Source organism: Triturus cristatus, chromosome 11 (assembly GCF_964204655.1).
Source record: "Triturus cristatus chromosome 11, aTriCri1.1, whole genome shotgun sequence".
NCBI lineage: Eukaryota > Metazoa > Chordata > Amphibia > Caudata > Salamandridae > Triturus > Triturus cristatus.
Window position 1 is genome coordinate 401,533,193 of NC_140594.1, and position 27,020 is coordinate 401,560,212.

Genomic DNA, 27,020 nt, shown 5'->3' on the forward strand with positions numbered 1-27,020 from the left:
AGACACGGACAGCACAATTCGCCTGCTGCCGGCCATAGACACGATTCTGCCTTCCTGCTGCTGAGCCAAGCTTGAGCAGGGGAAGGCAGAACAATAGGTATCCTGTCACAGGGAGTTGTGACCACCTCCCAGACAGGGTTTAGTGGATTGAGGCCGGGTGGGAGTGCTTGCCAACGCCACTCAGTCTGCTTGAAGGGCACATTTGGTGCCCTCCTTGCATAGACCAGTTCAACCCAGCTCAGGAAGCCATTGGCTCCCGCTCTGGCATGAAACTGATCAAAGGACATGGGAGTATCCTCCCCACTGTCCGCCCCTCCCCTGGGAGGGAACCTTGAATCATCCCAACCCTTTCCTTAGGGTTCTTAAGAGCTTAGCTGCAGGTGGGTCCCTAGATTCGTCGTGGGACAAGATTCATTTCAAGACACCACTTCTTCTTTGACCGTCTGGGCAGTCTGGACTTCGCTGGACTTCGCTCTGGGCATCAAGACTATTTAGGAAGACTCCTGCTGTTCCTGGTCTCGTCGCCCTGCTCGTCTGTTGCAACGTCTGCGACTGTGCTCCATACAGGAACCTTCCCAGGCCTGTGGACATCCAAGACACCTGAAGGAATCTTCCTTGAAGTGAAGGAGTCACTTCCCTGCATCTGCAGGCACCACAACAAAGCTGACTGGTCTGCTGATCCCAAGCTCCCACGGACTCTGAAAGACTCAGCAACACAGGTGGTGGTTCTTCACATTTCTGGAGGCCTGCCCTGTCCTCTCACCAAGTTTGAGGTAATTATCGCACGTCGGAGACAAAGGAACCGAACCCCTGTGACCAGCGTCGACTTGCTGTTGCAAAGGCTTCTTGGTTTACTTCCTCCATGATCTTTGGGTTCCAGGAAGCCCCAACCTCAAGCATCTCCTGTGACCAAGATCTTCATCGTCACTGCATCACTTGCACCGTGGGCCTGCATCTTTGGTGAGTTGCTCTAAGTCCTCTTGAGGGTCTTCTTTGATTTCTGTGGGCTCCACTGATTGCTCGTGGCCTGCCCTGACTCCCCTGCTTGTGGTGAGTCACCTGGACCTTGCTGGTCTCAACACTGCACCTTCTTTGCTTTCCACGTTGTTTGCAGTTGCCAAGGCTTGTTGGTGCTCCCAAAAGACACAAACCCTTCAACACTCGACATCCGACATGGGACAGCTTGTGAACGGCTCCTGGTCTTCCACAGCATTGCCTGGTCCTCACAGCTGCAGCTCCAATGTCACCGTCAACTCTCCTGCAACACCCAACATCGGTGGGTATTCATCTTCTGTGTCTCCTGGTCACTCCTGAGTGGCATAGACTCTATCCACTCTGCTTACAGGTACTTCTCATCTTGAATCCACATTTGGGTTCCACCGGAAACTTTCACCTTCTCCAGCAGCGGCATCTTCCTGAAGTCCTCCAAGGAGTTTGATGATCTGCTTATGTTCAGGAGGGCTATTAAATCCTATCTCTTTCCCTTTGGATGTCATCTTACTACATAAGATTTCATTCCTCGGTCTCGCTCCTCCCTCTCTCTATTACATTCTGTTCTATGTATCTTTTCGTTTTGCCGCTCAAAGCGCCGGGACGCCCCTTTGCTTGGGCAGCTCTGCGCTATAGAAGAACGAATAACATAACATAACATAACATGTCGGTTTCCGACGCCACTTCACACTTATGCACCCTGCTTCCCTTGTGTAGGTATCCTGGTTCCTATGGTATCCATGGGTGGAGTGGCTCTCCAACCTTCTGTCTTCCACTGGGTTTTTTCAGGGTCCACTGGGAAGGGTGCTTCTTTAAAATTACAACTGCGACTTACCCATTGACATGTATTGAGCCAGTGGTCGTGTTCCCATTCTGCACACGACCTCCGTGGGGTTCCTGGTTACTTACCTCAGGTGGTTCCTTGGGTCCCCGGCACTTCTACGTCTTCTGGGTATAGTCTTGACTCGAGTCGTGGTTCGCATTCCACTATTTTAGTATATGGTTTTGGTCTCCCCCTGGCGACCACTGTGTATTTGTGCTACTTACCTGTTTTTATTGCTAAGTATTTTGGGCATTGTGTATATCTCCGGGTAGGAGATATCTGTATGCGTTAGTGAGTATCTTATATTAAACACATTTTTTTTTATAAATTCACTGTATGATTCTTTTTCACTTAATCTATACCACTAAGATTATGTTCTGGTAAAACAAGCTGCTTTAAACTCCTTCTGGACTACGCCTGAAGGCTGCTCTCCACAGCTACCACTTAGAGAGCTTTCTATGGTTGTCTAAGACCACTAAATCACCATAAGAGTTGTCTGGATTAGTGTAGGGTGCCCACTTACATAAGTGTGCACCATACAATAAGCCGGCTTCTCACAAGAGGTGATTACAGATACATATGGGCAGAGAGAAGTAAAAGTAAACAGAGAGGTGAAGTAATCAGAAAAGCATTGAGAGATAAAAGGTAGAGAGAGAGTTGAGATACAAAGAATGTCAAAATGAGAAGTGAGGTCTAGAAGGGCAAAGGTTCATAGATTAGCGAGGTAGAGAGAAAGGTACAGTGATTGGTGTAAGGTAGAAAGAGAGGTGTTGTGCTGAGAAAAGATGTGAAGAAGGAAGATAGAAATTAGGCAGAGAAAGAAGTGACATTGACACACTGGTGAGAGAATGTGAAAGATAGGTGCAGTAGAGACAGAAATGTGAGGTAGAGAGCTTGAGTTAAAACCAAAGAAGTACAGAGGGAAGAGAGAAGGTAATGATAGATTGTAAAAAGGTGAAGATAGATAAAGGGGGAGTGAGAAAGAAATAGGGCAGTGAGGGAGGTGAGGTAGAAGGAACAGAGCTAGAAGAAGACAATAGTTGGAGGTACGATCTAGTGAATTACTGGTGACGTCAAGTGAAGTAGGTATTGAGAGAGAGAGGAGGGAAAGAGGGATGAAGTAGTGACAGAGATGTGAGACAGATATAAAGTGGTGGAGAAGAGGGGTATGGTAGAGAGAGTAAGGACAAAAGGAATAGAGGTGATGTAGTTGTAGAGCGATATATGTGAGATAAAGAGAGAAATGAGGTTGAGCATGGTGAAATGGATGGAGGAAAGACAGTAGGTTATGAGACGGATTTAAAACCGGTGTGGAACAGGATAAGGGAGTGGGGTGGTAGAAAGGTCGAAACAAATATGTAGGCACAGAGAGTGGTAGAGAGGTGAGGTTGTGAAAGAGGTACCGAGAGGTGGGTGTAGAAAGGTGTATTCCATAATTAATTTGTAAAAAACATAAGTACCAGGGCCCTTATCAAGAAGCCACTGCTGCTTGCACTACCTATTGCCCCTACCTGCGCTGCCAATGATAGTAACAACACAACTTCTAACCATCACATTCCTACAAGTGTGACAATTCACACTGTTCCAGGCCCACAAAGCTATAAGAATAGCTTGGGAGGCAGGTGTTAGTCATTTTTAATTTATATTGAATTAATAGACTACTATTGTTGTACTGTTCTCTAAATTAGACAAAAAGTGCCACCATGTGGCACACTGTCATAAGTGCTGGTGCTGACAATTTAGAGCCGGAGCTGAGCACCAGAAACCACCAGCTTAAATTACGTACTCGGTGTATTTGAAAGACTTTGGTGGAACTGAAAGAGTGGGTAAGTACACAGAGATAGTATGAAGAGTGAAAGAGAGATGAGTGAGGTAGAAGATGGGAAGTGATGTCATAAAAGAAAAGTGAGACAGAAAGAAAGTTGGTGTGGAAAAAGAAAGACATTGGATGGTGGAAAGGGGTGGCACAGAGGCAGTCACAGAGGGGGGTGGATAATATAGTGAGGTAGGCAGAAGGTCAGTGATTTCGTTATTGCTGAGACAATAAAGATAAGGTACAACAAAACACAGCATTAGAGTGGAGAGAGAGATGTGAATTAGAGGAAGGTGAGGTAGAAAGTGATTCAGGAGGTAGAGATAGAGGCAAGATAGTCAGAGGGAGTTGAGATGAAGAGAACTTTTGAGAGGAGAAAAGGGAGAAGTAGAGACTAGTGAGGCAAGATAGGGAGAGGAAGATGACAGAGCAAGAAAAAAGGTAGGGAAGAACGAGAGGTAGATACAAAAGGTGTAGAGTGGTGGAGTAAGGGTAGGTAGAGAGCGAAAGAGCCACAGGTAGAGGGAGAGAGGTTAGTATAGAGGCAGAGGAGAGAAAGAGAGAAATTCGTTTATCATGGGAACCCTTAGTGTATGCAGAACTTGGGCCAGTGCCACTTTGCTCACGCTTTAAACCTGCTATGTTTCTATGCAGTCATTTTGAAACCAAAATGAAAATGGACACAGGGTGGTTCTGTGTGGGTCAGCAAATCTGGTTTCTTTAGTTGCCGGCATTGTAAGGCTTGTTAATACACTTCTAACAAAGTGAAAGAATTTGATCAGCAGTTTAATTCGAGTGACACTATTAATTCTTCTTCAGCAAAATCATCCAGGTAGTAAACTTACCTAATTATCTATTGACCATACAGATTCTGTAATTAAATGTGAACGTTCTAAACTGTATACTAAATTAGTACGATACGACAGCTGAAAGTAAGAATTCCACAAGCAACTGGAAACTCAGATATCCGCCAATACCTGCCATTTTTTAGGTCTCGCCCGAGCCAGCGCATGCACTGCCCTGGCAAGACTTTTAATAAGTGGGCATTGAAAAATCCGACCACATACTTTTTGTGTGGCCTAGAGCGTGTGGTCACGCGCACAGTTACTCGCAGAGGCGCCATCTGGCTTTCCTCTGTCTTCCTAATTAAGGGCATCACTCGAGGGCACCCTTACTGCGCGAGCACATCGCACATCAGCATTAGTTAATCACTCCTTTACGGCTTTTATTTTGCGTGTGCTTTACAGCGCTGGCAAATGGAAAATTAGCATTATTTACTCCTGCACGGCTTTTATTTTGCGTGTGCTTTAAAATATTATTATTAGCTATCTACTGTGACACAATCTATGTTACATGGATGTTTTTTTTAAATGATAGCATTTGTTATTCCCTTGTGCACTGTTTTTTTTTCCAGAAAAAAGCAGCTGATACCGGACAAGGCGACATAAGCAGAGGCATTTAGCAATGTATTAATTCTTTAATGCATCTTCTCTCTCTTTCCCCCCTTCATTCTCTCTCTCTTTCTCTCTCTACCCCTTTCTCTCTCTTTCTCTCGCCTTCATTTACTCTCTCTATCACCTTATTTCTCTCTCTTTTTCACTCCCCTTCATCACTCTGCACCACCACAGCATCACTCAATACCACCAGAGCATCACTCAGCGCCACCACAGCATCACTCAGCACAACAGCATCTCTAAGCATCACCACAGCATCACTCAGCGTCACCACAGCAACACTCAGCGCCACCACAACATCACTCAGCACCACCACAGCATCACTCAGCACCACCACAGCATCACTCGGGGCCAACACAGCATCACTCACCGTCACCACAGCAACACTCAGCGTCACCACAGCAACACTCAGCGTCACCACAGCAACACTCAGCGTCACCACAGCATCACTCAAGGCCACAACAGCATCACTCAGGGCCAACACAGCATCACTCAACACCACAAAAGCATCACTCAGCACCACCACAGCAACACTCAGCACCACCACGGCATCACTCAGCGCCACCACAGCATCACTCAGCGCCACCACAGCATCACTCAGGGCCACCACAGCATCACTCAGGGCCACCACAGCATCACTCAGCACGACCACAGCATCACTCAGCACCACCACAGCATCACTCAGCACCACCACAGCATCACTCAGCACCACCACAGCATCACTCAGCACCACCACAGCATCACTCAGCGCCACCACAGCATCACTCAGCATCACCACAGCATCAGTCAGGACCACCACAGCAACACTCAGGACCACCACAGCAACACTCAGGACCACCACAGCAACACTCAGGACCACCACAGCAACACTCAGGGCCACCACAACATCACTCAGCACCACCACAGCATCAGTTAGCACCACCACAGCATCACTCAGCACCACTACAGCATCACTCAGCACCACTACAGCATCACTCAGCACCACTACAGCATCACTCAGACCACCACAGCAACACTCAGGGCCACCACAGCATCGCTCAGCACCACCACAGCATCAGTCAGCACTACCACAGCATCACTCAGCGCCACCACAGCATCACTCAGCGCCAACACAGCATCAGTCAGCACCACCACAGCATCAGTCAGCGCCACCACATCATCACTCAGCGCCACCACATCATCACTCAGCGCCACCACAGCATCACTCAGGGCCACCACAGCATCACTCAGGGCCACCACAGCATCACTCAGGGCCAACACAGCATCACCACACCATCACTCAGCGTCACCACAGCATCACTCAGGGCCACCACAGCATCCCTCAGCGCCACCACAGCATCACTCAACACCCCCACAGCATCACTCAACACCACCACAGCATCACTCAGGGCCACCAGAGCATCACTCAGGGCCACCAGAGCATCACTCAGCACCACCACAGCATCACTCAGGGCCACCCCAGCATCACTCAGGGCCACCCCAGCATCACTCAGGGCCACCCCAGCATCACTCAGCACCACCACAGCATCACTCAGGCCCACCACAGCATCACTCAGCACCACCACAGCATCACTCAGGAGCACCACAGCATCACTCAGTACCACAACAATATCACTCGACACCACCACAGCATCACTCGACACCACCACAGCATCACTCGACAGCACCACAGCATCACTCAACAGCACCACAGCATCACTCAACAGCACCACAGCATCACTCAACAGCACCACAGCATCACTCAACGCCACCACAGCAACACTCAGGGCCACCACAGCAACACTCAGGGCCACCACAACATTAGTCAGCACCACCACAGCATCACTCAACACCACCACAGCATCACTCAGCGCCACCACAGCATCACTCAGCGCCACCACAGCATCACTCAGCACCACAACAGCATCTCTCAGCATCACCACATCATCACTCAGCACCACCACAGCATCACTCAGGGCCACCACAGCAACACTCAGGGCCACCACAACATCAGTCAGCACCACCACAGCATCACTCAGTGCCACCACAGCATCACTCAGCGCCAACACAGCATCAGTCAGCACCACCACAGCATCAGTCAGCACCACCACAGCATCAGTCAGCGCCACCACATCATCACTCAGCGCCACCACAGCATCACTCAGGGCCACCACAGCATCACTCAGCGCCACCACAGCATCACTCACCGCCACCACAGCATCACTCAGCACCACCACAGCATCACTCAGGGCCACCACAGCATCACTCAGGGCCACCAGAGCACCACTCAGCACCACCACAGCATCACTCAGGGCCACCAGAGCACCACTCAGCACCACCACAGCATCACTCAGCACCACCACAGCATCACTCAGGGCCACCCCAGCATCACTCAGGGCCACCCCAGCATCACTCAGGGCCACCCCAGCATCACTCAGGGCCACCCCAGCATCACTCAGGGCCACCCCAGCATCACTCAGCAGCACCACAGCATCACTCAGCACCACCACAGCATCACTCAGGAGCACCACAGCATCACTCAGGACTACCACAGCATCACTCTGTGCAACAACAATATCACTCAGCACCACAACAATATCATTCAGCACCACGACAGCATCACTCTGTGCTACCACATCATCACTCTGCGTAATCACAGCATCACTCAGGGCCTCCACAGCATCACTCAGCACCACCACAGCATCACTCAGCGTCACCACAGCATCACTCAGCACCACCACAGCATCACTCAGCACCACCACAGCAACACTCAGCACCACCACAGCAAACTCAGCACCACCACAGCAACACTCAGTTCCACCACAGCATCACTCAGTTCCACCACAGCATCACTCAGCATCACCACAGCATCACTCAGCACCACCACAACATCAGTCAGCACCACCACAGCATCACTCAGCATCACCACAGCATCACTCAGCACCACCACAGCATCACTCAGCACCACCACAGCATCACTCAGCGCCACCACAGCATCACTCAGCGCCACAACAGCATCACTCAGCACCACCACAGCATCTCTCAGCACCACAACAGCATCTCTCAGCATCACCACAGCATCACTCAGTACCACCACAGCATCACTCAGTACCACCACAGCATCACTCAGGGCCACCACAGCAACACTCAGGGCCACAACAGCAACACTCAGGGCCACAACAGCAACACTCAGGGCCACCACAACATCACTCAGCACCACCACAGTATCACTCAGCGCCACCACAGCATCACTAAGCGCCACCACAGCATCACTAAGCACCACCACAGCATCACTCAGCGCCACCACAGCATCACTCAGCACCACCCCAGCATCACTCAGCACCACTACAGCATCACTCAGCACCACTACAGCATCACTCAGGGCCACCACAGCATCACTCAGGGCCACCACAGCATCACTCAGGGTCACAACAGCAACACTCAGGGTCACAACAGCAACACTCAGCGTCACCACAGCATCACTCAGCACCACCACAGCATCACTCAGCACCACAACAGCATCACTCAGCACCACAACAAGATCACTCAGCACCACCACAGCATCCCCCAGGGCTACCATAGCATCACTCTGCGTCACCACAGCATCATTCAGGGCCACCACAGCATCACTCAGCACCACCACAATATCACTCAGCACCACCACAGCATCACTCAGCACCACCACATCATCACTCAGCACCACCACATCATCACTCAGCACCACCACATCATCACTCAGCACCACCACAGCATCACTCAGGACCACCACAGCATCATTCGGTGCAACAACAGTATCACTCAGCACCACAACAATATCACTCAGCACCACAACAGCATCACTCAGGGCCACCACAGCATCACTCAGCGCCACCACAGCATCACTCAGCACCACCCTAGCATCACTCAGCACCACTACAGCATCACTCAGCACCACTACAGCATCACTCAGGGCCACCACAGCATCACTCAGGGCCACCACAGCATCACTCAGGGTCACAACAGCAACACTCAGCGTCACCACAGCATCACTCAGCACCACCACAGCATCACTCAGAACCACAACAGCATCACTCAGCACCACAACAGCATCACTCAGCACCACAACAGCATCACTCAGCACCACAACAGCATCACTCAGCGCCACCACAGCATCTCTCAGCATCACCACATCATCACTCAGCACCACCACAGCATCACTCTGCGCCACCACAGCATCCCTCAGGGCCACCACAGCAACACTCAGGGCCACCACAACATCAGTCAGCACCACCACAGCATCACTCAACACCACCACAGCATCACTCAGCGCCACCACAGCATCACTCAGCGCCACCACAGCATCTCTCAGCATCACCACATCATCACTCAGCACCACCACAGCATCACTCAGGGCCACCACAGCAACACTCGGGGCCACCACAGCAACACTCAGGGCCACCACAGCAACACTCAGGGCCACCACAGCAACACTCAGGGCCACCACAGCAACACTCAGGGCCACCACAGCAACACTCAGGGCCACCACAGCAACACTCAGGGCCACCACAACATCAGTCAGCACCACCACAGCATCACTCAGCGCCACCACAGCATCACTCAGCGCCAACACAGCATCAGTCAGCACCACCACAGCATCAGTCAGCACCACCACATCATCACTCAGCGCCACAACAGCATCACTCACCGCCACCACAGCATCACTCAGCACCACCACAGCTTCACTCACCGCCACCACAGCATCACTCAGCACCACCACAGCATCACTCAGGGCCACCAGAGCACCACTCAGCACCACCACAGCATCACTCAGGGCCACCAGAGCACCACTCAGGGCCACCAGAGCATCACTCAGCACCACCACAGCATCACTCAGCACCACCACAGCATCACTCAGAACCACAACAGCATCACTCAGCACCACAACAGCATCACTCAGCACCACAACAGCATCACTCAGCACCACAACAGCATCACTCAGCACCACAACAGCATCACTCAGCACCACAACAGCATCACTCTGCGCCACCACAGCATCCCTCAGGGCTACCATAGCATCACTCAGGGCCACCACAGCAACACTCAGGGCCACCACAACATCAGTCAGCACCACCACAGCATCACTCAACACCACCACAGCATCACTCAGCGCCACCACAGCATCACTCAGCGCCACCACAGCATCTCTCAGCATCACCACATCATCACTCAGCACCACCACAGCATCACTCAGGGCCACCACAGCAACACTCAGGGCCACCACAGCTACACTCAGGGCCACCACAGCAACACTCAGGGCCACCACAGCAACACTCAGGGCCACCACAGCAACACTCAGGGCCACCACAGCAACACTCAGGGCCACCACAACATCAGTCAGCACCACCACAGCATCACTCAGCGCCACCACAGCATCACTCAGCGCCAACACAGCATCAGTCAGCACCACCACAGCATCAGTCAGCACCACCACATCATCACTCAGCGCCACAACAGCATCACTCACCGCCACCACAGCATCACTCAGCACCACCACAGCTTCACTCACCGCCACCACAGCATCACTCAGCACCACCACAGCATCACTCAGGGCCACCAGAGCACCACTCAGCACCACCACAGCATCACTCAGGGCCACCAGAGCACCACTCAGGGCCACCAGAGCATCACTCAGCACCACCACAGCATCACTCAGCACCACCACAGCATCACTCAGGGCCACCCCAGCATCACTCAGGGCCACCCCAGCATCACTCAGGGCCACCCCAGCATCACTCAGGGCCACCCCAGCAGCACTCAGGGCCACCCCAGCATCACTCAGCAGCACCACAGCATCACTCAGCACTACCACAGCATCACTCAGGAGCACCACAGCATCACTCAGGACTACCACAGCATCACTCTGTGCAACAACAATATCACTCAGGGCCACCCCAGCATCACTCAGGGCCACCCCAGCATCACTCAGGGCCACCCCAGCAGCACTCAGGGCCACCCCAGCATCACTCAGGGCCACCCCAGCATCACTCAGCAGCACCACAGCATCACTCAGCACCACAACAGCATCTCTCAGCACCACCACAGCATCACTCAGCACCACCACAGCATCACTCAGGGCCACCACAGCATCACTCAGGGCCACCACAGCAACACTCAGGGCCACAACAGCAACACTCAGGGCCACCACAACATCACTCAGCGCCACCACAGTATCACTCAGCGCCACCACAGCATCACTCAGCGCCACCACAGCATCACTAAGCACCACCACAGCATCACTCAGCGCCACCACAGCATCACTCAGCGCCACCACAGCATCACTCAGCGCCACCCCAGCATCACTCAGGGCCACCACAGCATCACTCAGGGCCACCACAGCATCACTCAGGGTCACCACAGCAACACTCAGGGTCACAACAGCAACACTCAGGGTCACAACAGCAACACTCAGCGTCACCACAGCATCACTCAGCACCACCACAGCATCACTCAGCACCACAACAGCATCACTCAGCACCACAACAGCATCACTCTGCGCCACCACAGCATCCCTCAGGGCTACCATAGCATCACTCTGCGTCACCACAGCATCATTCAGGGCCACCACAGCATCACTCAGCACCACCACAATATCACTCAGCACCACCACAGCATCACTCAGCACCACCACATCATCACTCAGGACCACCACAGCATCACTCAGGACCACCACAGCATCATTCGGTGCAACAACAATATCACTCAGCACCACAACAATATCACTCAGCACCACAACAGCATCACTCTGCGCCACCACAGCATCCCTCTGGGCTACCACAGCATCATTCCGCGTCACCACAGCATCACTCAGCGCCACCACAGCATCACTCAGCGACACCACAGCATCACTCAGCGCCACCACAGCATCACTCAGCGCCACCACAGCATCACTCAACGCAACCACAGCATCACTCAGCGCAACCACAGCATCACTCAGCGCAACCACAGCATCACTCAGCGCCACCACAGCATCACTCAGGGTCACCACAGCAACACTCAGGGTCACCACAGCAACACTCAGCGTCACCATAGCATCACTCAGCACCACCACAGCATCACTCTGCGTCACCACAGCATCACTCAGCACCACCACAGCATAACTCACCACCACCACAGCATCACTCAGGGTCACCACAGCAACACTCAGCGCCACCACAGCATCACTCAGCACCACCAAAGCATCACTTACGGCCAACACAGCATCACTCAGCACCACCACAGCATCACTCAGCGCCACCACAGCATCACTCAGTACTACCACAGCATCACTCAGTACCACCACAGCATCAACACAGCATCACTCTGCACCACCACAGCATCACTCTGCACCACCAGGGCATCACTCTGCACCACCACAGCATCACTCAGGGCCACAACAGCATCACTCAGGGCCACAACAGCATCACTCAGGGCCACAACAGCATCACTCAGGGCCACAACAGCATCACTCAGCCCCACCACAGCATCACTCAGCACCACCACAGCATCACTCAGCACCACCACAGCATCACTCAGCACCACCACAGCATCACTCAGCGTCACCTCAGCATCACTCAGGGCCACCACAGCATCACTCAGGGCCACCACAGCATCACTCAGCACTACCACAGCATCACTCAGCACCAGCACAGCATCACTCAGCGCCACCACAGCATCACTCAGGGCCAGCACAGCATCACTCAGGGCCACCACAGCATCACTCAGCACCACCACAGCATCACTCAGCACCACCACAGCATCACTCAGCACCACCCCAGCAACACTCAGGGCCACCACAGCATCACTCAGCACCACCACAGCATCACTCAGCACCACCACAGCATCACTCAGGAGCACCACAGCATCACTCAGGACTACCACAGCATCACTCGGTGCAACAACAATATCACTCTGCGCTACAACACCATCACTCTGCGCTACCACACCATCACTCTACGCTACCACATCATCACTCTGCGTAGCCACAGCATCACTCTGCGTAGCCACAGCATCACTCTGCGTAGCCACAGCATCACTCTGCGTAGCCACAGCATCACTCTGCGTAGCCACAGCATCACTCAGGGCCACCACAGCATCACTCAGCACAACCACAGCATCACTCAGCACAACCACAGCATCACTCAGCGCCACCACAGCATCACTCAGCGCCACCACAGCATCAGTGAGCACCACCACAACGTTACTCAACACCACATCAGTTTCACTCAGCATCGCCTTTGCAATAGTACACCACCACATCATCATCACTCAGCAAGACCTAAGTATCATTCAGCATCACCTCAGCACCAGTCACCACCACCACTACCACCTCAACATCACTCAACACCACCTCAGCCTGCTCTCGGAATCTGCCATCTGTGTATTCTCCCCTAGCGTCTGGCCGCTGCTAGTGTTATAATACAGGTACTAGTGCACAACCTTCAACCTCCAATTGTTTATGTCCCCTCAAAAAAAAACTTTACCAAACAACCATTGGAATAGGCAAAAACAAGTTGCCAGCATTGCATGAACAAAAGAAAAATGAAGACATTCTTTATTGTACATAATGTTTTTAATATGGTCGTTCTGTTGGACATAATGCCTTCTTTGTCATATATAAGGTAATAAAAATGCTTCTGACACTTTTTTATTACAACTTTTCAGCATGCTGCACAGCAGCCACACTTCTCTACAGCACAGCTTAAGCACATTGGCAAAGTCAATAGCTCTGCCTAAACACTTATAAGGCCCCAAAGTCGTGACCTATTGGCTCGGCCAATGCTTGTTATTATATTTATGACCATTTTATATAGCGCGAACATCACCCAAGAGGGTGTCTCAGCGCTTTACATATGCCATACTGCTGCACTTCATTTTGTTGTTTGCCATTACTAGATAGGTTTAATATTTTTTGCATGTCTGAGGTGGGTGATGAAGAGAAGAAGCTTCACCAACTAAAGGTGAGATGGACACTCCACTTAGAAAGCTACATACCAACAGGAAAGAACATTCAAAATGAATTGAGCTCTTTTCTTATACTCTGAGTATTAAAGGCACTACCTTCTCTATTGTAAATGTAATGACACTGAAATATGTGCTATTGAAAGTTGGAATCCAAAATGCAAGGATTTAGCTGTTTATTTGAGGGTCCCCAGTCAGTGAAAATGAAACCAGTGTATATTGCACAGGATCTCAAAGTGTTTTGACAAGTCATGAGGCAGGGATATGAGTTATAGGTTGCAGCCTGCAATCACAAGATAGCGTAAATGATGTATGACACAAAAATAAATGGATATTTCATAATCTTCAGGAGAAAAATAAACTCTGTGACTTGGGCCCTCATTATGAACCTCCTGATATGGTATCACCCCGGGCAAATGCATGTTTTTTGGTGTCTTCGCGCCCGTAATTATCAGATCCGCAAAATCTGGACCGGAGACACTGGACCTGGATCCTTGGGAGGACTCACTGGGGCTGTGGGTATCTGTTGTGACCAGACCCCAGCTGCCAAGTAGGTAGGTAATTTGTGCAGATATGGGCCTGTTGTTTTCCCCTCAATGGGCGAACACATGCAGAATTGGACTTGTTATTCCAGCGTCCGTGTGTTCTTCCCCATTAGAGGGGGGAAAGTATAATCCCCACTATGTTAAATCGAGATACCAGCTAGTATGGTGAGTTCTGGCCCGATATCTCCCTGGGGAACTTGGAATGAGGACCTGGATAAGCCAGAACAAAGTCCAGACTGTGAAATACACAAATTCAATCCCTTAGGTGTAAGGACCTGAAAATTACAGTTATATTGCTTCTCTGTGTTAAATTTGCGTGAAAAAAATCATCATGTATTGACACTAATTAGAATACGGGTCATGATAAGCTGTTCTTTCAAAGAGATGTGGAAACGTGTGCATTTTTCAAAACGCTCCATATTTGTAAAGTGAACGTTTTTATAGGATGGGTTGAAATGAAGCTTTATTTAAGGAAAACAGTGTTAGATTAAAAAGAGGTGAACCCTAATGTATTAGTGAACTGTGTAATGACAATTATTACCCATAAGACCATAACAAGGTCTTAGGAGGAGTTTGAAATACGTTGTGCTTGCAGGATGTCTGTAAGATAAGTTACAATTGTCCTAAATGAATTTATGATAGTGGTATAGGTGAATAAGATGCAGGATCTTTATTCTTGCTCCAATTAACAGTTTGTGCAGCCGCTCATTGTTTCTCATTTATGCTTCTAGCTGCAGGTTCCTTATTATGCGGATATTGGCCAGGCAGGATTTGGAAACATTCTGCAGCAATACTCATGCACACGGGGAGGTGGTGCAGTGTGGCAATACTCTGACTTTGTTCCACTCCAGAAATTACGAATGGAGCCGAATACAAGCACCACCGTGAGCGCTGACATCCGTTCCTCTCTTTCTGTGCCTTCAGATGCAATTTTTGAGATCTACTTCTTTCATTTGTGATGAGATTGTTTCTCTTTTTGTTCCCAAGATTCTACAATTGTGAGGGGAAAATGTGCCCTTGTAAAATGACAGGATGTGCACCTTGTAGGGCCTGTTGCAAACAAATGTCTTTGACTGATCCTCACCAGGTAAGCCCCTGGTGCTTCGGGTCAGAACATGACTCCAGAACATGCGTTGACTGCACCCTGATGAACCTGAAGGCTATATGGGATTGCGAAGTGACGCTCTACCCTGCAATACACCACAAGACTCTGCATCATGACCAGTAAAAGTTGAGAAGTCCCATTCCCACTCCCAAAGTCACTCCCACAGCAGATCTTAATTATGTTGAAAGACTTTGGGTAAGTGAGAGAAGAAGCACAAGAAGTCCAAGACGGAATCAGCCATTTCCCACCATTCTCCATTTCCAGTGAAGACATGAGGGCAACATCATGCCACTTGGTCTTGTTCCTGATCTCCTGAGGAGCTGATTTTGAGTCTGGTCCCGATGCACCCTGACTTTTCCGGGTCTGTCAGCGATGTCAAACCAAGTGAAGGCCTTTATGGAAGCAATGCTTCACATTTTCGACCCACGTCTGGTTGCCTCTAGTGTGCCTTTGGGCCCTAATGATCCACAGGGGCCTCAGTTAGACTTCCGCCAGTGAGTCTGCCTTGGCGCCGTCTGTGCCTCTCGAACCCATGTCGGGTTCCACACCAGCGTCGGTGCCAACTTCAGTCCTGGTGCCACACTCTCACTCTGCACCGGTCCCTTCACCATTGGCGCTGTCGCCGCAGGAGGAGGATCCATAAACCATGTTGGTCTCCGACACCAAGCCAAATCTGTCTCAACCTCAACTTAGACCACGCTTTGAGCCCATCGGGCACAGACTTTTGGCAATCTTTCAGGAATAGATACATTGCCTTTACTGCCCAGTCATGCACAGATGCTACAACACATTTTTTTCTCAGATTCAGACCAAAGCCAGAATTTCCGAGACAATGGGGATGCATTTGTCCCTCAATAGGATGAGGGCAATTGGTTAGAAGATCTACACAATGGCAGTAGTCTGGACACTTCACCAGATAGTGTTAGTTCTGCCCCTGGCCCTGAGGAGAGTGCATCTTTTACAGTAGGGCAGCAGTGGATCTTGACCCAAGCTCCCAATTATGCAGGTTAAAACCAATGCCCTTACAAAAGTGCTTTTGCCTGGCCAGGCGCCATCTCTCTTTGTCACTTGAGCACAACCATGTTCCGGCCCTCTAGTCAACAGAGACCTTGCTCGTCACCACAGACCAGCTCCAAGCGAACCTGAATGTCTCACACAACATCCGACGCCAGAGAGCTCAGTGGGTCTTGCATCAATCAGCAAGGTCAACCCTAACACGTTTTCTGTGACCCCTTCTGACAGCGAATCCAAGAGTATGGACGCATTTGGCAGATGCGTGTTTCCTTCCACCAGCCTTGCCCTACAGGAACAGGGTGTTATCTCCAGCTACTTCTTCGTGTCAAAGCAGGATGAAGACTTCATCCCATTTTAGATCTTTGCCCTATCAGCACCTTCCTGTGAAATGACAAATTCAAGATGTTTACTCTAGCCTATGTTGTGTCCTGGAGACAGGATGGTAGCATTGGACCTGAAGGATGCTTATTTCTAAATTCCCATCTTGCAGGCCCACAGGTGTTATCTGTGGTTCACGGTGGGCTAGGAGCATTTTCAGTTTGCGGTACTCCATTTTTGCCTCACCATTGACCCTTGGTTGTTCACAAAAACGATAGTGATTGTTGCAGCACACCTTTGGAGGTCAGATATTCCAGTCTTAACCAACCCTGACAACTGGCTGTTAAAATCTGTCTAGCCCCAGGCAGTCATAGACCTCCAGACAACAACGAACCTTCTAACATCATTATAGTTTGCCGAAGTCACACCTGACTCCTTCGCAAACAATCCCGTTCATTGTAGCCTTCCTGAATATGATGCAGTTTTGTGACTTTCCTTCGGAATGAAGAGTCCAGGACATTCGGGCTACGATCCTAATGTTTCAGTCCCTGTCCTGAATTTCAGTGAGAATGACTCTTGGCTATGGAGACTCCTCACTTCCTGCATCGTACTCGCCAAGCATGCCAGACAGTGCGTGCTCAATCTGTAGTGCAATCTGAGGTCCCAGTGCATGCAGCCTAGTGGATCACATTCCATCCAGGTTTCATAAGACACTGCAAAAGATGTGCTTTGGTGGCTGCTGGACCGCAATTGGGTCAGTGACAGACTCCTCTCCTGACCCCACCCAGAGCTGATGATGGTGATGGATGCATCGCTGCTGTGTTTTGGAGGCAATCTGCGACTCGGGTCTCCGGCGGAAACACAACTCAACAACAAACTGTTGGAGTCAATCTACTTAGCACTGAAAGCCTTCCTGCCAACCATCAAAGGGAGGCTAGTATAATACTGACAATATCACCGCCATGTGGTACTGCAACAAGCAAGACAGGGTGGGATCTTGGGTCCTGTGCCAAGAAGCTCTAAGCCTCTTGAACTGGCTGAATCATCAAGACATTTCTCTGGCTGTGAACCACTTGATGGGATCTCTAAACATAAAGGTGGACAAACTCAGTTGCACACACTTAGGGGATCATGAATGCCAGTTACACCCGGAGGTGGTAGAGGGCGATTTCCAGCAATACAGAGAAGAGTGGCTCGATCTCTTCACCACTGTCGAGAACACGGAATGTCAAAGTTTTACGCTGAAATTCCCAAGAAGGCTATGTTTCTGAGATTCATTCAACCTGGAGTGGAGCATGAGACTCTTGAATACCTTCCTAGCACTGCCTCTCCTGGATGGAGCTCTAAAGAAGATAATAGGAGGACCAGGTCAAAGCTATCTTTGTGGCTCTGGACTGGACAGGACAGTGATATATTCAGAAATCCTGAACATGAGCATCTCTCCTCTGATTAAGCTGCCACTTCGGGAGGACAGCAGCAGGGCAAGGTCTTCCACCTGGGTCTGCTCACCCTGCACCGCCATGCGTAGGGGTTAAATTGCAGCAGTTAACTCCATTTGATCTTCCTCTCTAGGTTGTTGATGTTATCTTGGCAGCTAGATACCTTTCCACAAAATCAGGAACTGGGGCATGCTTACGGATTGGTGTGTCAATCCCAGATAGCCCCATTACAGGCAAACTGTTGGATGTTTTGTTGCTGTTTTTTAATCTTTGGCACAGAGAAAACTTGAAATGTCCTGCATTTGCCAGATTAGCCTTCTTTGTTCAAATCACCTGTCGTAATGAGATTCCTTAAAGGGTAACAAAAAAACATCCTGCCAAAGCCTTTTTTAGTGCCACAATGGGACTTGAATTTGGTTCTAACTTTTCTAATGTGCTCTGCTTTTGAACCAATGCACAGCTGTCCATAATGCCTCAACCCTGAAAACGGTCTTTCTGGTCCCGATATCATTTGCTCCTCACGTAAGTGAGCAGCAGGTTCTCCCGGTCCGGCCACTTTATATAACTTTTTTACTGACAAACTGGTGTTGAGAATTCAAGCTGCATTTCTGTAGAGAGTAGTAAAAACATGTCCATGTCGGGATTTCCCAGGACAAAGAAAGTCAAGATATTGCAGAAAAGATCCATCTGTAGGTGGATAGTCCTCTGCATTATAACCTGGTATGCAGTAGCTATGAAGCAACCCTCTGAAGGGTTACAGGCTCATTCCACTGTAGCCAAGGCTGCTGCTCCTACGTTGTGGCACGCAGAGTGTACGCCCTAGATATCTGTCAGGCATTAGTGCACACATTTATGAAGCACTACTGTCTTCACAGTGATGTCAAAGGGATGGTCATTTTGCCCATTCTGTCCTGCTGGACCAATTGTGTCTCCTCCAGTAAGGCGGAGGAGCGTCGCCCCACTGCTTGCAGCAGTGAAATAAAGAAAACATAAAATGATAATAACTTGTTGATATTTTATTTTTCCCTGCTGCTGCAGCTTTGTTGGTGGGTGGGGCTGCTCTGATTACTGAGTAGGGCAGGGGAGGTGTGGTTTGAACTTCCAACCTGCGCATGACTGTTTGGCACCCCTCTTGGGCCTGCCAATCAGTCATGCGCACTTTGCATTTTCTCCATGCAGGCTGCATCACAGAGATCTAAACACTGATCATATCGATTTGCTGCTGAGCTCTGAAGGCACAGACAAGGCCAAGAAAGAAACTGACATCAGTGCGCATTGTAGCACTAATATACGCCTCCCTTTGTTATTTCCAAAGAGGAACGGAGTCGGAGCACAGTCACAGAGTGCCACCTACTGGTGCCAAGGAGTACTGATTTTGAGTTTTTCCAGATTCAGTCTGAAGCTTGTGTAATATTCACGAATTGAGCAATCTGCAGTTAGATAGAGAATCCGCCAAAACGAGCTTTACCAGAGATGAGTAACTTGTTCTTCACTTCTATGACAGTTAATGTAGTGTGTTGATAAGTAAACATCATTTTGTGGTCCATGTACCACAGGGTTGTCTGGAACTGGCCTAGAAAAGTGCTTGTTTCAAAGGAGGGAGGTGCAATACGTGGGCAAATCTAAGGGAATATGGGATCAGAGTGTGAAGTGAAGAACTTTCTCTAGCCAGAGAAAAGAAAGGCCCTTAGAGAACCCTCTGGAGACAGCAGAGTAACCTATTGAATCGCAGGATGAAGAGAAGACATCGTATATGGAAGCAGGCAACAGACTCAAAAATGAAAACAAATAGGGGCCAGTAAGCAGTGGCTAAGCTCCAGGGTAACCCAGAGACAGATTGTATTGTAATTGAATTTATATAGCGCTTACTACCCCTGACGAGGCGTCAAAGCACTTTTTCAGCGAGTAGCACGCTATTCTGGAACCCATAAGGATTAGTGGTGAATTAGTATAGTGAAATATGAAAGTGATTTGAATGGTGGATATGTTAGTCAGTTATTTGGATTGATAAGGATAGTGGAGGGATAGAAGAGGGAAAAAGGTTTGTATTTATATAGTGCTTGCTACCCCTCATATTTTGCATTGAGAAAACTTACAAATGGCTACAAAGAGGGCTTTACAGGTGCTGCTGCAAACCAAGCAGAAGATATAGTTGTGATAATATTTAATAATATTACTTGTTTGTGTGCTTTTATTACATAAAATGGAGTAGTATAAAAAACATATTAAGCAAAGAACCTATAAAATGTGAAACATTTTTCAATATTTCATGATTCCCTGTGAAATATGTATTTGATCATCATAATGACAGCTCCCATAACACTCTACAGAGCTCTAACATTGTCAGGGCCACCAGGATTGTGTGTCGTGAAAGACCAAATTATGCAGCTTTATGATTTAAAGTATGCAGTAAAAGAGAAAATTATGCAGCACATTCTCTGATAGTATCATTTTTATTCATTAGACCTACACACATATTTTGGTGAAATCTGCAGAGAATGCATTGCTAACTATGGAACAAGTACCGTAAAGCTATAATTATGTTGGAAACGCTGCAGTCACATATTGGCACTCACCGGTTTTCTCTGTCCAGACGTTCAATTCTTTGGCCAGTTCAGGAACCACCAGGAATGTACGCCAACCTTGCCTCTTCTTGGATTTAAGGATGTCACCAAAAATGTGGTCCCCAATGTACAGGATGTCTTTGCCTTTCACTCCGAGCAGGTCACACGCCACATCAGAGGAGCCTGCATGAGAGAAAGCAAGAGATCAACATGACAAACCAGGCATGGCATTAAGTTATTAGGACTGGCACGTACCACTATCCTTCTCCAACCAAAACACAGACTAACATATCCACCGCTCAAATTAATTTCATATTTCACTATACTAATGCACCACTAATCCTTTTTGGGTTCCAGAGTAGCGTGCTTCTCGACGAAAAAGCGCTTTGACACCTAGTCAGGGTTAGTAAGCGCCATATAAATACAATTACAATACAATACATCATTCAGATGAAAGAACAAGCAGTGCAAATCATCTATCAGCATCGGAACTGCTCATGTTTAACAAAAACACCTGCGCATATCTTTTACACATGCAACTCTGTAGACAGTTGGTCCTTGTTTAATGCGCTTGCGGAGATGGCAACCTGACAAATGTTTCTAGAGCCAGTTCACTTACAAAGGTTTAGCTGGTGGTCTGGCCTCTGATGTACTCATCAGTAGGCCCTGATATCATTTCCCTTCCAATAGACTTCAAGTCTCACTCATTGCAAGTGACCGTCACACATCTACAGCCCAGGTTGACTTCTCGCTCACACATGTTAAATGTCAGTCCTGGTAAGAAGGCTAGAACTTGCAGAGCAGCTCCCAGAAGCTGTAAATACTTCACAAGGCAATTTAATCACAATGGAAGCCCTGCTACATACCCCTTCAGGTAATGTCATGAGCTGCTTTGGGCACACCAGAGTGCTACTTCATGTCTACTTTAATTAAGTTTTGCTATTGTATTTACTTTAGATTTTTTTTAATTATTATTTTATTACTTCACCAAACACTTTTCGTGTTACCATTGATTTCAAAGGTTGTGTGACATTGTTTTGTGTGATGTCATAAAATATGCTAATTAGTTCTCACTCCCACAATTTCTGAAAACTTGAGAGCTCTACCTTCATCATAGCACGCTTGCTCCGGAGCTGAAGGAATACTCTTGCTCTTACCTCCTGAGTACACTGTACAGTGTTGGTGTGGTCCAGTGTAGGTTCCAATGCGCAGCTTTCCAGTGTCCTGGAACCAAATGGAAATACAGTGAGAAATGTTCGAAATGCCAAAACAATGCAATGCTCGGAAATGTAAGTGCTTTTTAGTATTAATCCTGTGACATCAGTACCTTTACATTACATTAAACATTTATATAGTGCTTTACTCATGGCAGGCTACAAGTACCAGGTGGACAGGGTCCCCCACTATTTTTAGAGAGGGGACGCTGCGCCCCTTAGCCTGAGACCGTGGTAGCAATGTCCCTGTGTGCCCCAGCAAATGCCTTTATTTGTATATGCAAACACTGTATGGCATAGCATCGTGCTCACTTTAAAGTGTCATTGGAGTGTATAACACGTCTTTCCCCTGGTTCCATGCCTAAATATCCATGTATAAAATATATCGATAAAAAATACATCGATGTAAAAAATATCGACTCCCCATACTTAAACAGGTCAGTACAATAATATTGACACAAAAATATCGATGTAAAACACATATTTTATAAAATAACATAACTTAAATAAAATTATTTAAATAATATTATTAACAAAATTAATTACATTCAATATATATATTAACTAATTATAACAAATAAACTTAATTTAATAAATATAAACACAAAAGAATGTGTCCATATACATATATTTATTTAACTACATTTCATTAACTATCATCTTTATTTAATTTATAAACTTTTTTAATTATATAAAAATAAACACATATAAATATTTTTAAAATAAAATAAATATTCTATATTTAATTACCCATTAAGCTTTAAAAAAAAGAATAATACATACATTTCATAAAAAAATAAAAACATTAGTAGTTAAAATGTTGGATAGCGAGGGGGTAAAAATTACTATTCCCACTCCAGTGAGAGTAACAATGGGGAAAGCGTTGGATAGGGGAGGGGTAAAAATTACTATTCCTACTCCAGTGAGTGCAAAAGTAGGGAAAGCGCTGGATAGCGGACGGGTGAAAATTACTATTCCCATGCCAGTGAGTGCAACAGTAGGGAAAACGCTGGATAGCGGAGGGGTAAAACGTACTATTCCCACTCCAGTGAGTGCAACAGTGGGGAAAGCGCTGGATAGCGGAGGAGTAAAAATTACTATTCCCACTCCAGTGAGTGCAACAGTAGGGAAAGCGTTGGATAGCAGAGGAATAATAATTACTATTGCCACTCCAATTAGTGCAACAGTAGGGAAAGCATTGGATAGCATAGGGGTAAAAATTACTATTCCCACTCTAGTGAGTGCAACAGTAGGGAAAGAGCTGGATCCCACAACAATTAAAAACAAAACCATCAACATTTTTATTAAATTTTATTTCCAATATTAACACAATTCATATATCAATTTAAATATATTATTATTAAAAAAAAGATAATACAAATTAATTACACATTATTTCACACTATAATATCCGCAACACACACCTAAAATTAATTACACAATTACATTTAATAATTACTAATTAATGGAAATTAATTTATAATTATTTATTAATTAATCAATAGAAAATTAATTACTTACCACCTTTCACACCATTTACACATATAAACACCACAACACACACCTAAAATTAATTACACAATTACAATTAATAATTACAAATTAATTAATGGTAATTAGTTTAAAAATATTTATTAATGAATCATTAAAGAATGTATTAATTACCACCATTTACACATATAAACACCACAACACACACCTAAAATGTATTAAACATTTAACATAAATAATTATTAATTGACTAATTGAAATTAATTAACAACTAATGATTAAACTATTATTAATCAATTAACACATTAATTATTCAATAGATTTTATATATATAAATTACTTCCCACCCTATTCTCCTATAAACCCACAACCCGCTACAGAACTTCAAATTTCAAATTAAAAAAACCAAAATAAACTACTATAAATTATTATTTAAATCTATATAATTAAATTACTTACCACCCTATTCCCCTATAAACCCACAACCCGCTACAGAACTAAAAACGTAAAATTCAAATTAAAAAAACCAAAATAAACTACTATAAATTATTATTTAAATCTATAGAATTAAATTACTTCCCACCCTATTCCCCTAGAAACCCACAACGGAACTAAAAACGCAGAATTAAACTTAAAATAAATTAATAACTAGTAAAATTTTAAAACATATAATAAAATGACAAACAATTCTCATTAAAAACACTAAAATACATAACATTATTAATAATTCAATATTTTTGTCAACAATATTATTGTAAACGATGTTTATTACATCAATATTTTAGTCATCGATATTACTTACCTGTCAGTCGATATTCTTGTCAACTATATTTTTTGTTGTCGATATTTCTTCCCCACAATATTTTTGCAGCGATAATAATGTCCCACGATATTTCTACGTCGATATTCCTGCTCTGCACCCTTTCCCCTGACAGTATCATCTATTTTTATGTGAGCTGGCCAGAAGGCAATATTCTTCGGTTAACGTAACTGTGAATTGCTGCGCATTACTCAGCATGATCTCTTTCAGCCTTTAAAGAGACAGGAATATGAGGCACTTAAGATGTTTGCAGCTGGTGAAAGAACACCAGCAGTAAGGAAAGACATAACAGCAAACTAGTTTAAATGAAACATTCTGGTTTATGTTTAAATACAGGTGATCGCTTAAAAATGTAATCACAAAGTGCAACACTTCTCTATAAAAAGGTTGTCACTTTCAGTCATTAAGTATTGATATGTAGAAAATCGAGATGGTGTGTAAAAAGTAAAATAGAAATCAAAAATATTATGTGGGCATTTCTGTGTGATTAAATTTTTGTTTTTGTAAAGGCAACCATTGAAGGTTCTGTTACTGTTGTGACATCACTTCCTGTGATGCCATTCAGTATGATGTCATTGAGAACTGCCTATGCTAATTGGTCTCACCACTATTTTATTTAGCGCTTGAGCCCTGAGTTGTGAGCTAAACATTCTCAAAAGCATTTACAGTACAGTCAGCGCAGGAAATGAGGGGGTCCCACAGGATCCTGGTTCCAGTAAGTATTTCTAACCGAGTGAAATATACTGAATTTGTCATGGTGTGATTTTCAGACACTGGGGGTCAATTCAGAAAGCCTCCACCTTGTCTGCAGAGCAGCAACCTGTAGATCGTAAGAGGGCTTTCTTAATTTCACTTTCACCAGGGCCCAAAACAAAGGCCTGATTTAAAGGTCCACAGCTCATCTTTTCTTCAAGTATAATTGTGGCTTTCAGCTGTCTAGAGCCTAATACCTAGATGTCAATGCAATGGAGCGAAACAAAAGCACACAGCTTGTTATTGCTTCGCAAGCTCTTAAGAGAAACTATGATTTGGAGGCAGGTTTTTGACTTTGTTCAACCCTCCCCTCTCCCATATGTAAGAGATGTGCATGCACATGTAAGAAGGCAAGATGTATCTCTGTGTCTGAGTAATTACACAAATAACGACTTAAATGGCCCTTATTCATTTATTTAACTCTTTTATAGCACTACTCATTCCAGTGTAAGGTGTGAGAGCGCTTTATATCACACACAGTGGGGAAACAATTCATCCAACTGTCTAAATCAATGCACAGGAAATGCTACATAACTCAAAATTCGCCCATACTTTGTAGAGAGTATATGTTAAGAGTACATGGTGAGGAGAAATACAAAGTCAGGATGTATAACACAGCTCAGTTATTGGTGTTGTATGTACTAAACAAAACGTCATTAAACACTGCATTACAACCCAAAGGAACCCTTCTTTGCAAACTTGAAATAACAACAGATTGAGAAACAAGCATTAAAAATGCAATAGGTCTCGCCTTTCATTAAGTTAAAGCCATTTGCTTTGCTATACAATACCATTAGCAAAGCAAATGGCTTTAACTTAATCAAAGGCGCGACCTATTGCATTTTCAATGCTTGTTTTTTGATGGGGGCTCGGTGAGGGGCACAGTGCTTTTTAGTGAGCTCTCGCCACCATGCCTGCACCCTCCTCACACTGTGAAAATATTTGTACGATGGCAGGAATGAAACTCTGAAAAATAGTTAACCCACAACACAGATTGCAAATATCACCAATCTAAAACACAACGTAACCCTCACTGTGCACGTAATATATTGCAAGGATCCCTAACAAACAAGGTACAGTACAACGAAAGCAGCAAAATTCTAGCTAAATTAGAGTGCAGTGTTTTAAATGAACAGCGTTTTTTTTTAATCTCAGGTTGTGAGGTGCGCAAGCCTGTACCTGCGATCTGCACGAGGAGGAGGGGACAGTCTTAAAGTGCTCTGGGCTGGCTTCTCAAACCCCCTTATAGTGTTTAGGGTCACTTGCTGCTCTCGCCTTGCACCATAGGGGTGCTGGTGGTCTGACAAAATGTGCTAGGGCTGCTTTGAGTTGAGTATGGACCTGGACCTGGGCACTTGCTGCAAGGTACACACACAGTCATGTGGAATGCCTTCTTTTAACAGCAAGTCGAACAGTACAACTTGTAGTTATACTGTTCCAGAGGACGGCGTGAACATAACATTCCCAGCACGCAATGTATACTTGAGTAAAAGCAAGAACTGTCTGCATGCGCCATACAATACCAGTGATCTCTTGGGAGAGCAGCGATATCCCCTAAAGTTGATCTTGGGTGGCTCGCCTACCTTCTGAGGGATCACTGTGCGAGAGAAGCTCATAGCCTGGAAGCAGCCCATGTTACCAACTGCAGTGAACACTCAATTAGTTACGGGCTGTTTTATATGGCGCAAACCTGACCTGAAGGTATTGGCACCCTTTACATAA

The 27,020-nt window shown here is 46.7% G+C and overlaps 1 protein-coding gene across 5 annotated transcripts in view; it reads right to left on the minus strand.

The window, feature by feature from the left end:
- Nucleotides 1-27,020, minus strand: part of LOC146784305 (cytosolic purine 5'-nucleotidase-like) — a 548,710-nt gene that overhangs the window by 18,177 nt on the left and 503,513 nt on the right. For all 5 annotated transcript variants that reach the window (XM_085635738.1, XM_085635737.1, XM_085635740.1 and 2 more), the window contains exons 12-13: nucleotides 22,178-22,244; nucleotides 21,033-21,203 (exon numbers count right to left, since the gene is read on the minus strand). In XM_085635738.1, the coding sequence (XP_085491864.1) occupies nucleotides 21,033-21,203; nucleotides 22,178-22,244 (238 nt within the window). The remainder of the gene's footprint in view (nucleotides 1-21,032; nucleotides 21,204-22,177; nucleotides 22,245-27,020) is intronic.